Source organism: Dermochelys coriacea, chromosome 2 (genome assembly GCF_009764565.3).
Source record: "Dermochelys coriacea isolate rDerCor1 chromosome 2, rDerCor1.pri.v4, whole genome shotgun sequence".
Taxonomy (NCBI): domain Eukaryota; kingdom Metazoa; phylum Chordata; order Testudines; family Dermochelyidae; genus Dermochelys; species Dermochelys coriacea.
The window spans coordinates 1,336,514-1,351,500 of record NC_050069.1 but is presented as its reverse complement, the minus strand read 5'-3'; the positions used below and the strand labels follow the sequence as shown (position 1 = coordinate 1,351,500).

The 14,987-nt window shown below is 66.5% G+C and overlaps 1 protein-coding gene across 9 annotated transcripts in view; it reads left to right on the top strand.

Annotated features, from left to right (window-relative positions):
- PLEC (plectin) overlaps positions 1-14,987 on the top strand; it is a 166,566-nt gene that overhangs the window by 46,674 nt on the left and 104,905 nt on the right. For 3 of the 9 annotated variants that reach the window (XM_043507206.1, XM_038391710.2, XM_038391707.2), the window contains exon 1: positions 12,800-12,882. The exons of 4 other annotated variants lie outside the window; for them this stretch is intronic. In XM_043507206.1, coding sequence (XP_043363141.1) covers positions 12,837-12,882 — 46 coding nt within the window. In that variant the 5' untranslated portion in view covers positions 12,800-12,836. Of the gene's footprint in view, positions 1-3,940; positions 4,129-12,799; positions 12,883-14,987 lie in introns of those variants that run through there. 2 more of the 9 variants (XM_043507202.1, XM_043507200.1) reach the window with 2 other exon arrangements.

Sequence of the window (14,987 nt, the reverse complement as noted above, 5' to 3'; positions counted from 1 at the left end):
CAGAGGAAACATTAAGAACAGTCTGACTTTGTGAAGGTGTGGCTCCCTGATGCCCATGCGGCCGGGCTGGTGCCTGCCATGGCTGAGAGCTGCGCTCGGCGGCTCTGGGGACAGGCCATGTTGCACTGGTGCTGCGGCTGCTGAATTCAGGATAAAGACAGGCAGTGGGAACAAGTCAGCCCAACCACTCATGGTCCAGAGCCCCCGACTGCCCCACCCCTGCTGGGGGCACGCTGATCCCCTGCAGCCCACGGGGAGGGCAGAGCCTCCTGCTACGGCCTGGGAGGGGGTGTCTCCAGTCCTGACCCATCTGTGGGGGGCGCTGTGGGGATAAGGCCTGAGGCCTGGACAGGGCCTGGTCCAGCCAAAGCAGCTGGTGCCTGGAGAAGCACTGTGTCACCCGGGATAGGGGCGAGGGTGGGGTCCTAAGTGGGGGGCTCTGACCTGTACGGCTGGAGGGCTCTGTGGGGGAGCTGGGCTGTCACTGGTGTGGGTGGAGGACTGGGGGTTCTGGGTGGGGCTCTGACCTGTGCTGGGGGGTGGCGGTGGGGTGTGTGCACCATGGCGGGGGGGGGCGGGGTGTGCCATGCGGGTGGGGGGGGCAGAGTGTGGGGGTTGGGGGTGGGGTGAGCGGTGGAGTGTGCCATGAGGTGGGGGTCTGTGCTGAGGTGTGGGGGTTGGGGGTGAGTGTTGGGGTGTGCTGTGGGGTAGGGGTCTGAGCTGAGGGGCAGGGGTGAGGTATGGGGGATGGGATGGCATGTGGGGGTTGGTGGTAGGGTGTCACGGAGTCTGCGGGCGATGCTCTGGAACTGCTCCCCATGAAGCCAGGCAGGACTGTGGGGAGTCTCCTCTCTGGGAGCAGCCTGTCTGCAGGACACACAGCTCCCCCGGCTCCCCCCTTCCTGGGTCTGACCTCGGAGCATTCAGCATCCTCTGCCCCTCCGTGCGCTTCCCACAGCCAGTCCACCCCGGCGGGAAGCCAGAGGGTCCTGCCCCCCAACTCCGCAGTCAGACGCGACTCTCAGCCAGCCAGTAACACAGAAGGTTTATTAGACGACAGGAACATGGTCTAACACAGAGCTTGTAGGTGCAGAGACCAGGACCCCTCAGCTGGATCCATGGGGGGGTTGGCAGTGAGCCAGACAACCGCGTCTGCACTTCACTCCTCGTCCCCAACCAGCCCCAAACTGAAACTCTCTCCAGCCTCCTCCTCTGGGCTTTGTCCCTTTCCTGGGCCAGGAGGTCACCGGATTCCTTTGTTCTCCAACCCTTTAGCTCTCACCTTGCAGCGGGGAAGGGCCCAGGCCATCAGTGGCCAGGAAACAGGGTGTCGGCCATTCTCGGTGTCCAGACCCCCGCCCACACCTGCCCTCTAGGGCTCTGCAGTGATCTTACACCCTTATCCCACCACCTAGAGACTTAAGAACTGAGGCATCCTCACAATATTCAGAGGAAACATTAAAAACAGTCCCGTTTCGTCACATGGGGTGTGCCTTTGGGGTCTGTGCTGAGGGGTGGGGGTGAGGTGTGGGGAACAGGGTGGTGTGTGTGGGTGTGTTTTGTAGTGTGCCATGGGGTCTGTGCTGGAAGGCAGGGGCAGGGGATGTGCACTGTGGGGGCTGGGCCGGGGCGGGGCGTGATAGCAGCTCGGGCGGGGGCCGGAGCCAGCTCAGGGCCTGGTGCGACAACGCTGCAGCGAGGGATTCCCCAGGGTTGTGGGTAGACACGGACTCTGCGTGGCTGCAGCTCCCTTCTCCCATCCCTGTGGTGCCAGGCGAGAGCTTGGTCCCCGCCAGCTCCGGCCTGTCCGCACCCCACCCTGATCCGTAGAGATGGTGCCGTGGAGGAGCGCTGGGAAGCAGCCAGCCCGGCTGAGGAGCATGGCCCTGGCAGAGCCCCCTTAAGCTGCAGGAGCCCCCCTGCCCTTGAGGAGTGCCCGCCGTGCCCTCCCGTGGGCTGTGCCTGTGGGCAATGGCCGGCATGTCCCTGGCGGTGAATGAACACCTTCCGCACTATTTCTGTCGGGCGCCGGGCTCTGCCCCTCCCTCCCGCTGAGCCCTTCGCACCAGATTGGATTACCCGGGGCTTTGGGCAGCTAAATTTAGGGCTGATGCCCTCTCCTCCTGTATGTGACTCCTGCCTCCCCCTGGTTCTCCCAGTGACTCACCAGCGTTCCTGGAACAGGGCAGCACCCAGAGATGGGCACCTGGCCCGCTGGTCTCCCGCTTGCCTGACTTGGGAGCAGCTGCAAATGAGATGCAGTCCTGGAGCCAAATCCGGGGCTGACAGCTCAGAATAGCAGCCGAGTTACCCTGCAAATCCCGTCCTGGGGCGTGGGGGCTTGGCCAGATGCATGCACCTCACTGCAGATCTTGTGCCCTCGCCGCCCAGCTCTGTGCCCTTGCCGGCTGTGTCCCTAGCGCAGCTGGGGCAGGGTGCAGGTACCTGCCAGGGTTCTGCCTGTGCACTGGAGCCGCACATTGCCCTGGCGAGTGTGGCTGGCGCCACAAGCCATGTGTGCCCATGTGCCATGGCAGCAAGGCCTGCGCATGCAGCACTTGACCCAGGAGCGGGCAGAGCAGAGGCTGCTTCCTGGCCAGTGGCCTCCGTGCAGGGGAGTAGGGGTGTCAGGCCCTGCCATGGGGATGGGGGAGAATCTGAGCACAGGGGAGGGGGCAGCTGGAAATATGGCAGGGCCTGAGTTCAGAGACGGAGTTTTACAAAGACCCCGGGACAAGCCTGGGGTGAATGAGCCGCGTGATAAAAGGACACGATCCCTTCTGCTGCGGAGCCAGGCCTGCAGGAGCCTCACGCTCTGTGTGTGCAGCCAGCCAGGGCGAGCGAGTTCGGGGAAAGGGCCATGAAGTGGATTCACGGCCACAGGATTCGGCCTGGCTGGGATGCGGCGAGGGAGCAAAAGCATTTCCAGCTACCCTGGTAGAGCCACGGGGTCTGGGGGGCCATGGAGGGAGCTGCAGGTTAAGGGCATTGGCTCCTTGGGGGGATGCAGGCTGCGGGGGTCTGGGGAGCAAAGTGGAGTCGCCATTCTCTCTAGGAGGAAATTGGGCAGGCAGACAGACAGACAGACGAAAACAGGCTGCGAGCCGGATGCACAGACAGCCACTGAGTGGCAGAGGCCGGGCAATTGGCCCCGAGGTGGGTTTCTGTCCCCCAGTGCTCAGCCACGGGTGCTCTGGGGCTGCCATTATCCGCACTGGGAGCTCTGTTGTGCAGGCTCCTGCATCTCCAGCTCACTGCCACCAGGCCGGCGCGGGCGGGGGAGGAGGGGACCCGCCAGCCTGCGCTGCCCCGAGCCCCAAGTGGCCCGTGTTCCGGTGCCAGGACGCTGGCCTGCGTCCTTTGTTCCCGCCAGCATCGTGTCTGTGACTGGCCTGCCCCCAATTCCCTTCTGCTGCATCAGCTGCATTTGTCATCTGGCTGAGCTGCCTGGCCGCCCTGTGCCGTTAACCAGGGCTGCCGCGCTGCACCCCCGAGCTGGCTGCATCCATGGCTGGTCAGCAGTCACTAGGCCGGCTCACGGCTGTGGGTGCTCTGGAAGGGCCGTGGGTCCTAGCCTGCCTGGGGCAGGGGAATAATTCCCCATCAGACTCTGTCTGTGATGTCCCCGGCTTGCTGGGCTTGGGGGCAGGGCTGGCTGGATGTCTCCCCACACCGTGGAGTGGTGAAGTGGGTCAGAGGTGAGTATGGGGAGCCCTGACTTGTGCTACTCCTTCTGAGTGATATGGGGCTAGGCCCTGCTCCCTCCCTGCAGCAGTATACGAATGCTTAGCACCCCCTTTATCCTGCCTTTGCCCCATGGGGGGGGCAGCCCCCGTGGGCCGTCTCCTCCCAGCCCCTGGAGCCGTGGGCGGCTGTTCCTTTAAGGGGTAGGGCCGGCCGGCTGGAATGTCATTCCAGCAGCTGGGCTGGGCTGTGCTCTCACGGTCCATGCCTGCTGCCTGCCAGCCCTAGCCCCGGCCCCTGCCCCTGCCTCGGCACCCATGAGAGACACCCGGAGCTCTCCACTGCGCTGACCCATGGCTGCTTTCAGCCTCAGCAGCCTGCCCCCCAACCCGGAGGAGAAGGACTTTATCCAAGCCTATGAGGAGGTGCGGGAGAGATACAAAGGTACCAGCTCTGCCCCCCCTCCCCCCCAGCTGGCCCCATGGCACTCCAGACAGGGCTGGTGGGCTGGGGCTCCTGCTCCGAGGGCCAGGGCTGGGCCAGGGGAGCGCCCGTGTGCTCGTTCCCATAATAGGGCATGCCAGGCACTGCTGGCAGGAGCCCTTCATCAGGCGTGGGGCTCGGCTCTGACGGGGACCAGCTGCCAGGGCTGGGGTTCGGGTCCCAGGGGTGTCTAGAATGAGCCAGGCAGGGCCGTGGGGTGTGGCTGGAGCCAGGCTCAGCACTGATGAGCCCTGGGGCCTGGGCTGACATGGGGCAGGCAGGTCTGCCCCCTCTGATGTGTTCAGGGCTGAGCACCTGTGGCATGCACTGACTTTGGGGGCCCGCTGCCAGACACCCCCTGGGCCCCGGCTGCCCCGCTGGGCCCATCAGGCCCCATGTCCTCATCCGTGGACCCATGGCCCAGAGGGCGCCGTGGGGCTGGGGCTGTAAATGCTGGGAAGGCCGGAGGGGCTGTGTCTGGGGCCCAGCTGGACTCTGGGGTGAAATCTGTGGTGCAGGAGCTGGCAGCTGCTGTGGGTTTGGGGTCCAGGTGGATCCACTGGCTTGGGGCGGGGAGGGGATCGCACCGTATAATGCTGGGGGGGTGCTGCTTCCCCCAGGGGACCTATGTAAAAGGGGGTTGGATCTGATAGCTGCCCCATCCTCCCTCCTGGGACGCACCTGCAGCAGGGCCCTGTGCCCGGGAGCTCCGGCCTGGCCCATGGCAGTCAGGACCTGCCTGTGAAACCCTGTTCCAGTGGCCCCCCCCGTGTGTGAGACCCTGCTGAGCCCTCTGCAGAGCCCTGGGGGCATTGGGAGACGGGCGGGGTGTGCGCTGGGGGCACAGGGACGGGGGTGTCTGGGTGGGATGGGGTGTGTGTGGGGATGGAAGGAGGGATGGGGGACGAGTGGGGGGGGGGATGGGAGTTTGGGGCCAGGGGACAGAGCTGCAGGTGGGGGGGGTCAGACGGGAACCCGCTGGCTGGGATTACAGGCTCTCCGGAGCCCAGGGCTTTGGGCACGTATCAATAGGAACGGAATCTCTGTAGCTATTTAAACCCCTCTGGCTTCCCCTAGAGCCCTCCCCTACCCCCCCAGGAGCCCGCCCCCCACCCCCAGCCCTCTCCTGGTCTCTGGTTCTGAGCCGCCAGGGCAGTTTGCAGGCTTGACAGATGCAGGGGAGCTGGGGGCCCGCTCTGTGCGAGGGCAGCCCCCCCAACAGCCAGCCAGGCCTGCCCTTAAAGGGGAAATGCATGTGGCCTGGCCTGCTCCTTCGGGAGGCTGACGGGAAAGCTGCTGCCCCCTGACTCAGGGTTCCTGGACCTCCGGCGGCTGGGGGCATGTGGGGCACAGCTGGGCATGAGGGTGTGGAGGACCCCGGCTGGGCCAGTCCCTGGATGCTGGTGCTGTTCTGCCTACAGTGTCTGAGGGTACGGGGGGAGGGGACACCCGTGTCCTCTCCCACTGGTGGGACCTTGGCAGGGGGAGGCGTGTCTTTGTCAGGGGCTGGGGCTCTCTCAGCCCCGGCCGTGCCCCTGCCCCAGCCCCCCTCTGCTGCTGTGCCCCATACCTGCCCATGGGTATGGAGTGTGGCCCCCAGCTGTGTCTGGCCCCGTGGGGCTGTGTCTTCGCCCTGCCCCATCTCTGCCCCATGCGGGAGGGACGGCGTGGTGCCACAGCCGCCTCCCCTCCCCGGGACTGGCGTGTGCCTGGCTCGTCCTGGCCCTGCAGACCGGGCACAGCCCCTAGGGTGCGGTCGGAGCAGAGCCGTGTTGCCAAGCAGGTGGAGGCCAGGGGAGCCCTGAGCCCGCCCTGTCCAAGGGGACAGTGATTCTGCTCCCCCGAAGTGATGCCCAACCACTGTGGGGGCATGTGTTGTGTTTTTGCACAGGTGTGTGCCACGGTTGTGTTTGTGTTCCCTCTGCTGGCATGTGCCCATCCCCTGCTGGCTGAGTGGAGGGGAATGTGGCCATAGCTGGGGTTGGTAGAGAAGGTGTGGGGCAGAGGGTAGCACATCGAGGCTAGAGGTGGGGGTTGAGGGAGCACATTGTAGCTGGGGCTGGAGTGGGGGAAGGAGTGGGGCAGAGAGAAATGCGTAGGGGATGGAGTGTGGGGGGAAGCACACCATAACTGGGCGGGGATGGGGGGAGCATGCCATAGCATGGGGAATGGGGGCACCAGAGCTTTGGGAATGTGCCCATCGCTCCTCGGCCAAGAGGCCCAGTGGTCGCCTCATCTCAAAAAAGATATATTGGAATTGGAAAAGGTTCAGAAAAGAGGAGAGATTAATAAGACGGGGACTTTTCAGCTTGGAAAAGAGATGACTAAGGGGGGATATGATTGAGGTCTATACAATCATGACAGATGCGGAGAAACTAAATAAGGAATAAGTGTGATTTACCCCTTCATATAACACAAGAACTAGGGGTCACCCAGTGAAAGTAACAGGCAGCAGGTTTAAAACAAACCAAGGAAGTATTTCTTCACACAACGCACAGTCAACCTGTGGAACTCTTTGCTAGAGGGTGTTGTGAAACCCCAAAGTATAACAAGGTCCAAAAAATAACTAGATTGGTTCATGGAGGATCGGTGCATCAATGGCTATTAGCCAAAATGAGCACCCCATGCTCTGGGTGTCCCTAAAACTGTGGTTGCCAGAAGCTTGGAGTGGGTGACAGCGGATGGGTCACTTGATGATTCCCTGTTCTGTTCATCCCCTCTGACGTTCTGGCACCAGCTGCAGTCGAAGACAGGATCCTGGGCTAGCTGGACCAGTGGTCTGACCCAGTCTGGCAGCTTTTACATTATGCTTGTCTCACATGCAGGTGTTGTAGGGGTGCTGGGGGTCGCCTGTCTTGACGTGCAGGCCCATAGGAGGCAGGCAGAAGCTGAGGGGTGCCCGTCTGACACACAGGCCCGTGGGGGACACAGGTTGGGGGTCGCCCGTCTAACATGCAGGCCCATAGGGGGCAGGCAGAGGCTGAGGGGTGCCCGTCTGACACACAGGCCCGTGGGGGACACAGGTTGGGGGTCGCCCGTCTAACATGCAGGCCCATAGGGGGCAGGCAGAGGCTGAGGGGTGCCCGTCTGACACACAGGCCTGTGGAGGACACAGGTTGGGGGTCGCCCATCTAACATGCAGGCCCCTAGGGAGCAGGCAGAGGGGTGCCCGTCTGACACACAGGCCCGTGGGGGGCACAGGCTGGGGGTGGCCTGTCTGACATGCAGGCCTATAAGGGGCAGGCAGAGACTGAGGGGTGCCCGTCTGACACGCAAGCCCGTGGGGGGCACAAGGCTGGGGGTCACCTGTCTGACATGCAGGCCCATAGGGGGCAGGCAGAGGCTGAGGGGTGCCCGTCTGATACACAGGCCTGTGGGGGGCACAGAATGGGGGTGGCCCGTCTGACGTGCAGGCCCATAGGGGGCAGGCAGAGGCTGAGGGGTGCTCGTCTGACGTGCAGGCCGATAGGGGGCAGGCAGAGGCTGAGGGGTGCCTGTCTGCCACATAGGCCCGTTGGGGGCACAGGGCTGGGGGGTCGCCCATCTGACGTGCAGGCCCATAGGGGGCAGGCAGAGGCTGAGGGGTGCCCGTCTGACACACAGGCCCGTGGGGGGCACAGGCTGGGGGTGGCCCGTCTGACATGCAGGCCTATAAGGGGCAGGCAGAGACTGAGGGGTGCCCGTCTGACACGCAAGGCCATGGGGGGCACAAGGCTGGGGGTCACCTGTCTGACATGCAGGCCCATAGGGGGCAGGCAGAGGCTGAGGGGTGCCCGTCTGATATGCAGGCCCATTGGGGGGCAGAGGGCTAGGGAGTCGCCCATCTGATGTGCAGCCTCATAGGGGGCAGGCAGAGGCTGAGGGGTGCCCGTCTGATACACAGGCCTGTGGGGGGCACAGAATGGGGGTGGCCCGTCTGACGTGCAGGCCCATAGGGGGCAGGCAGAGGCTGAGGGGTGCTCGTCTGACGTGCAGGCCGATAGGGGGCAGGCAGAGGCTGAGGGGTGCCCGTCTGACACACAGGCCCGTGGGGGACACAGGTTGGGGGTCGCCCGTCTAACATGCAGGCCCATAGGGGGCAGGCAGAGGCTGAGGGGTGCCCGTCTGACACACAGGCCTGTGGAGGACACAGGTTGGGGGTCGCCCATCTAACATGCAGGCCCCTAGGGAGCAGGCAGAGGGGTGCCCGTCTGACACACAGGCCCGTGGGGGGCACAGGCTGGGGGTGGCCTGTCTGACATGCAGGCCTATAAGGGGCAGGCAGAGACTGAGGGGTGCCCGTCTGACACGCAAGCCCGTGGGGGGCACAAGGCTGGGGGTCACCTGTCTGACATGCAGGCCCATAGGGGGCAGGCAGAGGCTGAGGGGTGCCCGTCTGATACACAGGCCTGTGGGGGGCACAGAATGGGGGTGGCCCGTCTGACGTGCAGGCCCATAGGGGGCAGGCAGAGGCTGAGGGGTGCCCGTCTGACACACAGGCCCGTGGGGGGCACAGGGCTGGGGGGTCGCCTGTCTGACGTGCAGGCCGATAGGGGGCAGGCAGAGGCTGAGGGGTGCTCGTCTGACGTGCAGGCCGATAGGGGGCAGGCAGAGGCTGAGGGGTGCCCGTCTGACACACAAGCCCGTGGGGGGCACAAGGCTGGGGGTCACCTGTCTGACATGCAGGCCCATAGGGGGCAGGCAGAGGCTGAGGGGTGCCCGTCTGATATGCAGGCCCGTTGGGGGGCAGAGGGCTAGGGAGTCGCCCATCTGATGTGCAGCCCCATAGGGGGCAGGCAGAGGCTGAGGGGTGCCCGTCTGATACACAGGCCTGTGGGGGGCACAGAATGGGGGTGGCCCGTCTGACGTGCAGGCCCATAGGGGGCAGGCAGAGGCTGAGGGGTGCTCGTCTGACGTGCAGGCCGATAGGGGGCAGGCAGAGGCTGAGGGGTGCCCGTCTGACACACAGGCCCGTGGGGGGCACAGGGCTGGGGAGTCGCCCATCTGACGTGCAGGCCCATAGGTGGCAGGCAGAGGCTGAGGGGTGCCCGTCTGACACACAGGCCCGTGGGGGGCACAGGGCTGGGGGGTCGCCTGTCTGACGTGCAGGCCGATAGGGGGCAGGCAGAGGCTGAGGGGTGCCCGTCTGACACATAAGCCCGTGGGGGGCACAGGGCTGGGGAGTCACCCGTCTGATAAAATATAGGAGAGTTTCCTGGCACTCTGGGGATTTATATAGACTGGCAGGGCCTGGACGCTCCTGCCTGCCACCCATCCCAGCTTCTGCCCCCCACCCCACCTGGCAGCACAGCACCCCTAGCACCACACCGGGGCCAGTGCTGACTGTGAAGGGAAGTGCCGCCTACCGAACCCATCCTGCTCCCTACACCAGAGCCCCCTGGCACTGACTGTGGAGAGCGGCTGGGCCGTGTGCTCTGGGCCCTCTCCAGTGTCTCCCCCATCCCCTCTAGGGACAGGGGGACTCTAGGGCACCTCACTGGGGGGCTGAGCACGTCCTGTGCAGGGGCTGGTGGGCGAGGCCCCAGCGCTGTCCCTGCCCCAGATGGGGAGGGGCTCAGCAGGCCCATGCCCTGCTTTTGGGGGGTGGGGCACCCAGGGCCTTTCCCTCCAGTGTGTAAGTGATGGTGGAGCCGTGGGCCCCACCAGGGCCCCGTCCTCGTCTCCAGGACATCCCCCTGCCCTCCCATGGAGAGGGGGAGCTGCTCCCCACGCTGCCAGAGGTGTCAGCCTTGCTGGGAAAGGGTTCACAGGGCTAGGGAAGGTGGGTGTGGCCTGGAGAGAAGTGGGCGGGGCTCCCTGGAGAGGGAGGACCCCAGGTGTGGGCTGAGCCTGGCGTCCCTGTGGAGGCTGCCAGCGAGGGGTGGGCTGGCACCAGCCCATCAAGCTTCCACCAGGTGGGAAATAGACTCATTGGGGACCAGCTCTGGGCCCATCTGCCCGCCCCAAGGGGGGTGCTGCTGGCTGGAGCTCGCTCGCTCGCTGAGCTGCACAGGGCAAGGAGAGGTCCCACTTCCCAGGGCTGGGGCAGGGGCTGCTGGTCGCAGGTTCAGTCCCCACCCTGGGTCAGGACGTGCACTCGCACTTGGCTATGGCCTGCAACGACTGCCCCCCCGGGGCCAGCTTGGCCGATCCCCCCCAGGTGAATTCCCTGGGGCTGGGCTGCTGGTAGAGATCCCTGGCAGACGGTGACAGGCGGTGCGTGTGGCTGTGTGAGCACGGCGACTGCGGGAGCGGGGGGTAGGTGCGGGTGCCCATGGTGGTGGGTGCTGGCGGGCAGCTGGCGAGGAACATGGGCGATGTGGCTGGGGGGTGAGGAGGTGCTGAGCCTGGCCAGGGCCTTGGAGGCTGCCGGGGTGGCGGGGGGCAGTGACTGCAAGCGTCAGTAGTGCCAAGTGGGGTGTTGGAGGGTGCAGGGCCCGGATGGGGGGGATGGCAGTGCCCTAGCAGGGGGTGCTCTCTTTAGGGGCTGCGGGGTGGCCCTGTCCTGTGCAGCGTTGGGCAGGGAGGGGCTGTGGCAGAGCTGAGCCGTGGCTAGTTCCCAGTGTGGGCTCAGGCTGGAGCCGCCGGCTTGGCAGTGCCAGCTCCTGGGGCCTCTGAGCCCCCGCTAAGTGCATCGGCCCCAAGGCGGGTAGGCCTGGTGCACCCCCAGCCTACACCCACCTGCCCTGAGGGTAGCTCCACCTCCAGGTGCCAACATTGGAGCCAGAGCAGGGAAGAGCTGGGATTCCTCGAGGGTGTCGCCCCCAAAGCTCCTTTCGTTCGAAGCTGCGTATCTCCTGCCCTCACACCCCAGGACCTGGCCCGGGGAAGCTGCAGGCTGGGCCTGACCCCCTGCAGGGCTGGGACCCGCCTGCTGCCCTGTGGGCTCCCAGGCACCCTCTCCCCAGCCCACCCCCGGCAGGGCTGAGGCAGCACTGCTCCACACAGCCGGGGTGTCAGCACCATGCTCCACACCAGGGCCCGCCCCTGGCACGGGGCCTCCTGCTCTAGATTTATTACCCTCCTGCAAGGGGCTGCAATCCTGCAGCAGTAGCACAAAGCTGGCACCTGCCAGGGAGTAGCCTGCCAGGATGCAGAGCCCAGCCCCAGCCCTGCAGGGAGGGCAGCGTCCCTGGGTATCATGATCCCCATGGGATGCTGCAGGACCTGTCCCATCCATGCTTGTGCCCTGGGCATGCATGGGGGGAGGGCAGGGCATGTCCCGTGTGCATGGGGTGGTTATGGGGGGGAGGGACAGGACATGGGCATGCCGGCAGAGCACAACACTGGGCTGGCGCCCAAGCCCCGGCAGTATGATTGGGGCCACCCTGTGCTTCGCAGGCCTGGTGCTGCCCTGTGCCCCACATCGCACAGCTGGGCGCTGAGCTGCAGACAGCTCTGACGGTGCACAGGGGAGCTGGTAACAGAGCCGAGCTCTTCAGGGTCCCCACAGCCCGAGCCAGCTGCCACGGGCCAGCTGCGGGTTTCTCTTTGCTGTGCAGACCTACCCTTAGTGCTGCTGGCCCAGTTGGAGGGCTGGGGACGGGGATCCAAGCCAGAGCGCTCGGCCCCCGGTCTGCCTATGACCGGCCCTTAGAAGGGTAATGAATGAACCGGTGCGGGGCAGGGCCCGGAGCCGGGCCAAGGGTTCAGCCCCTCATGGGCATGGGGCCGGGCCCGGAGCCCGGCCGAGAGCTCAGCCCCTCGCGGGCAGGGGGCCAGGCCTGGAGCCAAGCCGTAGGTTCAGCCCCTTGCAGGCAGGGAGCTGGGCCTGGAGCCGGGCTGTGGGCTCAGTCCCTTGCGGGCAGGGGACCGGGGCCGGAGCCGGGCCGTGGGCTCAGCCCCTCACGGGCAGGGGACCGGGGCCGGGGCAGGGGACCGGGCCGTGGGCTCAGCCCCTCACGGGCAGGGGACCGGGGCCGGGGCAGGGGACCGGGCCGTGGGCTCAGCCCCTCGGGGGCAGGGACTGGCTTCTCCAGCGGGTTGTTCTCAGCGGGAGCCTGGGGGGCTTGCCGCGGGAGGTGTCCTGTGGGGCCAGGCCCATGTGCGTGCAGGGGGTGCTGGGGGTGGCGATGGGCCCGTGTCTCGGGCCAGCGCCTGCCGTAGCTGCCACGTGCGCCATTTGGAGTTTTCCCCAAACCCAGCGCCCGGGTTGGGGGTCACGGGAACCCAGCCCTCCCCGTGGCAGGGGAAGTGCCCCCTGGGGCAGGGGGAGTGTGGAGGGCAGGGGCCCAGATGGGGTGCGGGGGGGTCCCGAGGGGGGTCCAAGGTTCCGTCTTGTTCTAAAATCTCATTATTTGAAGCCAGTTGCGGCGGGGGGGCTGTGCGGGGGGGAGCCCGGCCCCCAAGGTAGATTGGGGGAGGGGGCCGTGTGGGAGGGGGGCCCGGTCGCCGAGGTATGCGGGGGGGGCCCGGCCCCAGGGGTAGATGCGGGGGGGGGCGTGCAGGAAGGAGGCCCGGTCCCCGGGGTCGAGGCGGGGGGGCCGAGGGGGAAGGGGGGGAGGGGCCGGCGCTGCGGCAGTACCGGCGCTCGGGATCAATGAATGGGCCGCGGCCTCGGCCCCTGATTGGCTGCCGCGGGCCGGGCGGGGCGGGGCGGGGGGCGGAGCCGGGCGGGGCCCCGCCCCCCCGCGGAGCCGGCCCCGCAGTGCCGGGCAGGAGGCGGCCGCAGGCGCGTCCCGGGACCCGCCATGGCCGCGTCCCGCTGCATCCAGCACGAGATCAGCTCGCTGAAAGGTACCGCCCGGCCCCGGGCTCGCCTGGGCGGGGATCCGAGCCCCGCGCGGGGACCCCTCCGGCCACGGGTGTGCAGCTGGCTCTGGGGTGTGCGTGGGTCTGGCCCGCTCGAGCCCTGCTGCTGCTGCTCCTCCCGGGGGGGGTTCTCCCGCCCCATGGATCGGGCTCAGCCCATGTCTAGGTGCTCTGGGGCGCGGGGACCCCCTCCAGCCACAGGTCGCACCTGGGCACGGTGACAGCCGCGCACTTGCCCGCTTCCGGCAAGGCTGCCCTGGCTCCAGCCCGGGCTGTGCCCGTGGGTGGCCGGTCGGGTCTGGACCCCAGGACCCTCGGCGCCCCCAGACCAGCCCTCGCTGCTCCATGTTAGACCCTGCAGGGGGAGGTCCCCAGGGGGCTGCTCTCCTGGACCCGAGCCCGGCCTGACTCCAGGCACAGCTACACCTGGCCACGCAGGGCACCAGTATCGTTGCCCTGGGCACCCAGTGGAGACTCTGCTAGGGCTGGGCCCAGCCCCGGAGGGTCAGTGGCCCCAGGAGGCTCCCCCCAGCGCCAGAGGGGCTGTGGGCTGGGCTGGCGTATTCTGGGCCGTGTGGCCTGTGGATGTGCTGTTTGCTGATGGCCCCTGCCCAGCTGGCTGGGGCGGCTTGGTGTCACAGGTTGGGGGGGTTTCCTGCCGCGGGGGCTGCAAAGGAAGCTGTGCGGAGCAGACTGCAGGGAGCAGGGTGGGGAGCAGAGCAGGCTGTGGCCGAGGAATAGGACGAGGCAGGGGCACCATGTGCAGGGGCCCAGCTGTGCTGAGCGGTCGTGCTGGGGGGCCTGGGTCTGGCTTGGCCAGGTGTCCCTGTGGACCTGAGCTGCCCAGCCTGAGAAGCTGAATAAACTCCCCATAGTTCATTAGTGGAGAGTCCTTGGGGACCCCACTCTGACCCAGGCCCCTGTCCTCGGGGCGGCTCTCCCCACTGCACCCTGAGGGGCTGCAGCCAGGCCTGTCTCGGAGACTGGGGGGAATGTCTAGCCTGAGCACCCGCTGGCCCCAGGACAGACACCAGCTCATCCAGCTGTGCCTAGAGAAGGGAGAGAGCGTCAAGGACTACGGGTCATAGGGAGGGGAGGGGAGGGAGGTGGTTGGGGCGGGCAGGGGGGCCTGCAGATCAGGATTGAGAGGCATCGGCAGAGTTGGCAGGAGGAGCCAAGGCTGGGCTATCAGGGGGCTGGGGGTCAGGGAGCAGAGGGCTAGGCTAGTAGGGGGCTGCAGGTTGGGATTGAGGGCACAGAAGGGCCGTGTGGGCTCTGTTATTACATAAACACCCAGGCTTGGCTGGAAACGTGCCGGGCCCATCATGGGGATTGTACTTAGCACGTTGCAGGCTCCGAGCACTGCACGGCCGGTAACGATCAGGCCAGGTGCTGGTGAGCGCCCGCCTTTCCCACTGGCTGCCCTGCGCTGGGCATGTTGGGGCAGATGTGTCCTGGCTTGTCCCTGTCTCAAAGCCCGGGAGGGGCCCCAGGGCGAGTCCCTGCGGCGGGCAGAGCATGGAGGTGCTTGGACTCTGCTGCTCAGCAGTTAACGGGCCAGCCCTGGCGCCCCCCCACCGGTGAATTTGTGTCAAACCCCAGCTGCCCTGGAGCAGGCTAGCGGGTGGGGGGCAGTGCCAAGGGGGAGAAGGGCCCTGCAGGGGACCGTGGCTCTCAGGGCTGGTTAGCAGCAGGTGCTCCTGCCCCGGCTGCGATTCGGGTGGGCTGGTCTGGTCTGATGGGCTGTGCCGAGCGGGGAGGGGCTTCTCCTTTGTCTGCCTGGCTGATTTACTGTGAGAATGGGCCGCGTCCCCTGCCAGCTCCAGCCTGATGAATAATCTGGCCCCCACTTGCCGCAGCTTCCAGGCCCTTCCTTGGCTCCGGCCACGCTGCCCTCCACAAACAGCCGCTTTGTTCCTGGCTCAGCAGGGAAAGCCCTGGCGCCCCAGCCGGTGCTGACTGCCGCGGTCCCAGGCCCTGGAGCAGAGGTGGGGGCGTGCACTGGCTAAGTGCCAGGGGTGGTTGCTAACTCTGAAGGGCTTCATGGGGGACTGGCCCATCCCCACCGGGAGCTGGGAACTAGCTGCAGC